Source organism: Psittacula echo (genome assembly GCF_963264785.1).
Source record: "Psittacula echo genome assembly, chromosome: 8".
Taxonomy (NCBI): domain Eukaryota; kingdom Metazoa; phylum Chordata; class Aves; order Psittaciformes; family Psittacidae; genus Psittacula; species Psittacula echo.
This window is the reverse complement of record NC_137744.1, coordinates 11,350,162-11,356,199: the sequence shown is the minus strand read 5'-3', so window position 1 is coordinate 11,356,199 and position 6,038 is coordinate 11,350,162. Positions and strand designations below refer to the sequence as shown.

General features: G+C 49.3%; 1 protein-coding gene across 1 annotated transcript; it reads left to right on the top strand.

Annotated features, from left to right (window-relative positions):
* Positions 1 to 520: 520 nt before the first annotated feature.
* On the top strand, positions 521 to 5,669 carry SLITRK4 (SLIT and NTRK like family member 4; the record flags this gene model as incomplete). Its single annotated transcript, XM_080624921.1, has 2 exons — positions 521 to 767; positions 3,106 to 5,669. The coding sequence occupies 2 exons, from the start codon at positions 521 to 523 to the stop codon at positions 5,667 to 5,669; spliced, it is 2,811 nt and encodes a 936-aa protein (XP_080481047.1).
* Between the last annotated feature and the right edge of the window lie 369 nt (positions 5,670 to 6,038).

Sequence of the window (6,038 nt, the reverse complement as noted above, 5' to 3'; positions counted from 1 at the left end):
TCAGTAAAGATGAGGGGAGAGCCCTTTCTTTTCTTCCCTTCCCCCGCGTTGCTCTCTCAGCCGCCGTGCTAAGGGGCGCGCACCCGCCGCTGGGCGGGCGAGCTGGCCCCGTCCCGGCTCTGCCCCGGGCTGCACTTGTAGCTGCTCCGCACCGCCCATGGCGGCCTCACGGCGCCCGGCGCGGCACCGGGGCCCCGCCACTCTCGGCGCCCTGGAGGGCTCGTCCCTCCCCTCCGCGCCCGCTTGAGCTCCGCGGGGGCGCAGCGCGGCATCTCCCTGGGAGAGGTAACAGCGGCGCGGCGCGACTCCAGGCGCGCGGAGAAGGTTCGGTCGCGATGCGCTGGCATTGCTCCCCCGGAGCGGAGTCTCCTTCCCCTCCAAAGCAGCGCCCGAGCGCTCGGTGCGTGCGTGCATATGTGTGTGCGTGTGGCGAAGGGGAGGGGGCTCTCTGCGTCCAAGGGGTGGGCGAGAGCAGTGCGATGGGAGCGGGTGCCCGTGTGCAGAGGGATCCTCTCACCGCATGTGTGCTGGGGACCGCGGTGTCGGGGCAGTGCTCAGCGAGGCGGTTGCTGCATGCGGCGGAGCCCGCCGGGGTACTGCAGCACCGGGCTTCGCCTCGCTCCGCGCCCCGGCGCTCAGCGCGGCCAAGGGTGCTTGCCCGACTGCCCCCGCCGCTCGGTGCCTACGCGGAGCTGCCGGACGGGGAACGTCGCGAGGAGAGCGGTGGAGCGCAGCGGAGCGGGGCCGCGGCGACCCCGGCCGCCGAGGTAGGGAAGGTGCCGGGCTCGCCGCGGAGCGCCGCCGGGAGCATCGCCGGGGGCGGCCGGCCGCCCCGCCGGGCGTGTGAGTGCGGGCAGGGAGCGGGGCATAGCGGGGCTGCGGTTACGTTGGCATTGTAATTTCTTTTAATTATTCCTAAGGTTTTGTTTTCATCACTGTTATTTTAAAGGGGGAGGGGGGTGTGGGGTGACGGGGCGACAGTGGCTTCCTGCCGGAGCCTCTCTGCCATCGCGGTCGCCTCTCCCTTCTAGCCGGCCACCTCCTAGAGCCGAGGGCCAGCGGCACCAGACGCAGCGCTGCCCTCTCCCATCCTTCCCGCAGGCGAGCGGAGGGACTGAGGCCGGGCAACCCGGATAAGCCAGTGGAGGTGTGGGAGGGACAGGGGGGCAGGATCTGCGCAGTCGGGCTTGGGGTGTGTAAATGTGCTGCGGGCTGGACTTTGCAAAGGTGCCGGGGGGGAGACAGGAGGTGTTGGAAACATTTGGCTGCGGGGACCACGGTTGTGCCTTGTTACAAAAGGAGGGTGTAAGAGATGCTGGGCTGCGTTGCCGCGCTGTGTCTGTTCCTAGCCGGCATGTGCGTGCGGTGTGTGCGCGCCCGTGTCCCTCCTGTCTTCCCTCGCCGGGAGGCAGAGGGCGACGGGGCGCCCACGACAGTGGGGAGCCGGCACCAGCCGAGCCGGTTGCGGCAAATATTGCGGTGGCGCTGGCATTCCTGGCCGGGCAGGGCGACCTACCGCCAGCCCCGTGCCGCTCCCGCAGCGAGCCTGGTCGGCAGCGGCCGGCGCCGCGGGGCTGAGGGAGAAGAGGGGACTCGAGCGTGGGAGAGGCAGGGACGCTGAGGGACGGCGCCCGGCGGGGAGGAGGTGGAGCGCTGGGGACGCGGGGACATCGCGCTGCCCCTGTGGGCTCGTTCCTTGCGGCCAGGGTCGGGAGCCTGCGGGGATCAGCAGCGACTGCTCCACTCCCTCTTCTCCCCGTGGTCCCTCTCTGCTGCCTCTTTGACCCCTTCAGCTATCCCTTCCCCTTTTCCTCCCTCGCCTCCTCTCAGCTTTCCCTCTCCTTCGTGTCCTTCTGTCCTCCCTTCCTTCCTCCCTCATCGCTTCTCTGCCCTCCCTTCCAGGTCCCCCGGCTCATCCTCCCCTCCCTGCGGCTCCCTCCAGCCCGATTCTCCTCCCTCCAGCTGGCTCCTGCTTTCTCCACTTCCATCCTGGCTCCCTCCTGCCATCTCAGTGGCTTCTCACAGCAGGAAATGAAAGGGACAAGTTGGGAAATGGGGGGAATGGGGAAGGTGGGGGAGCAATGTATTGATTATTGACTGATTTTTATTTTGTTTTCTTTTTTTAAAAAAAGCTACCTTGTAACTCAAAGAAAAAGCTGTGGCTCCAGTTCTGCGTAAAAAAAAAAAAAAAAAAGGCAGTTCAGCTGGCCTGTCTGTATGTGAAGGGTTCTTGAAAGCCACCTCTGTATCAGTGCAGGGAGAGCAAACTACATAATATTAATTAAACAAAAAAAAAAGTTCTTAGGTTTCAGTAGTCTGGGGCTGTTGAATTGACTTTGTTTTGCCCTGCAAGTCAGGGTATTGCCGTTATTCCAGGTGATGGAGCTGTATACCTGTGCATGCTTCTTCCATATCTGTGTGCTTCCACTGGTTACCAAGAGCTGATCTTGTTTTGCGGATAGTTCATTGTATTTCTGCAATCAGTTTGCCACCTATTTATTTAAACTAGATATAATAAGTGACAGAAACTGTGTGTGTGCATGCCTGTGTACTCCTTGAGTGAATCTCACTATTATGGTAGTGATAATCTGTATGTGTTGATGCTATAGATACATACATTGTGTACTGACATTGCTTTTTGTGTCTGTGTCTTCATCCTTTCTGTATCGTGCTATCTCAACCCAGACGTTTGGGCATGCATAACATCAGCATTTGTGTTTAATATCCCTGAAATGCACAGCAACATATGAGCAGTGCAGGATTGAGGAGAGTAAATATGCATAAAATTGGAATCTCCTTTGGTTATTTTACTTTGTTAGTTATGCATGCTTGGCATGTGCAAGAGAGAGAGAAATATATTTGACAGACCTCAGAGTTGTGTTTGTCTACAGAAATTTACATGCCATATTTGAAATCATTCTAGCTCCCATGTATTTGTTTGGTTGTTAAAATCTTTCATGTTATTTTAAATTCAGTGCTTGTAGTTTAGCTATAATACTTGGCAGGTACAGTAGCTCAGTGGTATACAATTTTTAACCCAAATGATATTTTGGAACAGTGACAACTGAAAAATGTTTTCTTTTTCTTTCCTTCTTTCTTCTTTAGATTCTTTATCTTTGTTCAGGAGCCTAAGGTTGCTTGCTGATCACAAGAAGATGTTTCTGTGGCTCTTTCTGGTTCTGTCATCTCCAGTTTCTTCTACAACTGCAGATGCTGATATATCTGTGGAAATTTGCAATGTTTGCTCCTGTGTGTCAGTTGAGAATGTACTGTATGTCAACTGTGAGAAGGTTGCAGTCTACAGACCAAATCAGCTTAAACCACCATGGTCTAATTTTTACCACCTCAACTTTCAAAACAATCTGCTAATTATTCTATATCCAAACTCCTTTCTTAATTTTACATACGCAGTGTCCTTGCAACTGGGTAATAATAAGTTACAGAACATTGAGGGAGGGGCCTTTATGGGTCTTAGTGCATTAAAACAGTTGCACTTGAACAACAATGAATTAAAGATTCTCCGAGCTGACACTTTCCTTGGCATAGAGAACTTGGAGTATCTCCAAGCTGACTACAATTTAATCAAGTTTATTGAACGGGGAGCCTTCAATAAGCTTCACAAGCTGAAAGTCCTGATTCTTAATGACAATCTGATTTCATTCCTTCCTGATAATATTTTTCGATTTGCTTCTCTAACTCATCTGGATATACGAGGGAATCGAATACAGAAGCTTCCATACATTGGAGTTTTAGAACACATTGGCCGAATTGTTGAATTGCAGCTGGAGGACAACCCCTGGAATTGTACTTGTGATTTGTTGCCTTTGAAAGCGTGGCTGGAGAACATGCCCTATAACATCTACATTGGAGAAGCTATCTGTGAAACACCCAGTGACTTGTATGGAAGGCTGCTGAAAGAAACCAACAAGCAAGAGCTGTGCTCCATGGGGACAGGGAGTGATTTTGATGTGCGCATTCTGCCTCCCTCGCAGCTGGAGCCTGGTTACAGCACACCTAATGGCCACACCACTCAAACGTCAGTGCACAGATTAGTCACAAAGCCGCCAAAGACTACAAATCCTTCAAAGATCTCGGGGATAGTAGCAGGCAAAGCACTGTCTAATCGCAATCTCAGTCAAATTGTATCTTTCCAGACTAGGGTGCCTCCTTTAACTCCTTGTCCGGTCCCCTGTGTTTGCAAAACGCATCCTTCAGACTTGGGATTAAGTGTAAATTGCCAAGAAAGAAATATAGAGTCAATGGCCGAACTCATTCCAAAACCATTAAATGCCAAGAAACTGCATGTAAATGGCAATTATATTAAGGATGTGGACACTGCAGATTTCATGGAGTTCGAGGGGCTGGATTTGCTACATTTAGGCAGCAATCGGATTTCACTGATCAAAGGAGAAGTTTTCCGCAACCTTTCAAATTTACGGAGATTGTATCTCAATGGCAATCAGATAGAGCGTCTGAGCCCAGAAATGTTTGCTGGCCTCCACAACTTACAATATCTGTATTTGGAATACAATGTTATCAAAGAAATCCTAGCAGGCACTTTTGACTTAATGCCAAATTTGCAGTTGCTCTACCTGAACAACAATCTCCTACGAAGCTTGCCAGCGTACATATTTGCTGGTGCACCCCTTGCTAGACTGAATCTGAGGAACAATCATTTCATGTATTTACCTGTAAGTGGCGTTCTTGATCAGCTAAAATCCCTTACACAAATTGATTTAGAAGGTAATCCATGGGACTGCACTTGTGATTTAGTTGCTTTAAAACTGTGGCTTGAAAAGCTAAATGAAGGTATTGTGGTGAAGGAATTGAAATGTGAAACACCTGTACAGTTTGCAAACATTGAACTTAAGTCTCTGAAAAATGAGATCCTCTGTCCTAAACTTTTAAACAAGCCATCTGCTCTGTTCACTAGTCCAATGCCCGCTGTTACTTTTACAACACCACCAGGACCAGTTCGGAGCCCTCCTGGTGGCCCAGTTCCATTGTCCATCCTAATCTTAAGCATATTAGTTGTGCTTATTTTAACAGTGTTTGTTGCTTTTTGTCTTCTTGTTTTTGTGCTTCGGCGCAACAAAAAACCAACTGTAAAGCATGAAGGGATTGGAAATCAAGAATGCAGTTCTATGCAACTGCAGCTAAGAAAGCATGATCACAAGTCAAACAAAAAGGATGGACTAGGTGCAGAGGCCTTCATTCCTCAGACAATTGAGCAGATGAGCAAAAGTCATACCTGTGGCTTAAAAGAGTCTGAAACGGGCTTCACGTTTGCTGACCCACCAGGGCAAAAAGTCATTCTGAGAAATATTAATGACAAGGAGAAAGATTTGTTGCATGCGGATACCAGAAAAAGACTTAGCACAATCGATGAACTGGATGAGTTATTCCCTGGGAGGGATTCCAATGTATTTATTCAAAATTTTCTTGAAAGTAAAAAAGAATACAACAGCATAGGGGTCAGTGGCTTTGAAATACGTTATCCAGAGAAACTACAAGACAAAAAAACCAAGAAATCTCTAATAGGTGGTAATCATAGTAAAATTGTAGTAGAACAAAGAAAAAGTGAATATTTTGAACTAAAAGCTAAACTTCAAGGTTCACCTGACTACCTACAAGTCCTTGAAGAGCAAACAGCTTTGAATAAAATATAGGTCATACAATCTTATCACCTACAGAGGACATTTATTTAATGATGAAAGTGCCTTTTGTTGACTTTTAACTTCCAAATACTATATTATATTGAGAGACATAGAGGCAGGTGTGTCCAAGGGTGTCTTGATTAACTGTAGCTGCATATGAATTGTCAATTAGAGGAGAATTTCCTTAATAGATTTTACTACATAAAGCTCATGCCCCATGGAATCCTGTAAGGATACTGCAAACTCTATTGCCAAAGGGATGCTTTATACACGTTACACTGAATTTAACCTCAAGAGGCATATATGCTTTGTACCTTAAATGCAAAACCATCGTCTCCTTGTGATTTGTTAGAACAAACACAAGAAACCTGGTACTAGTAT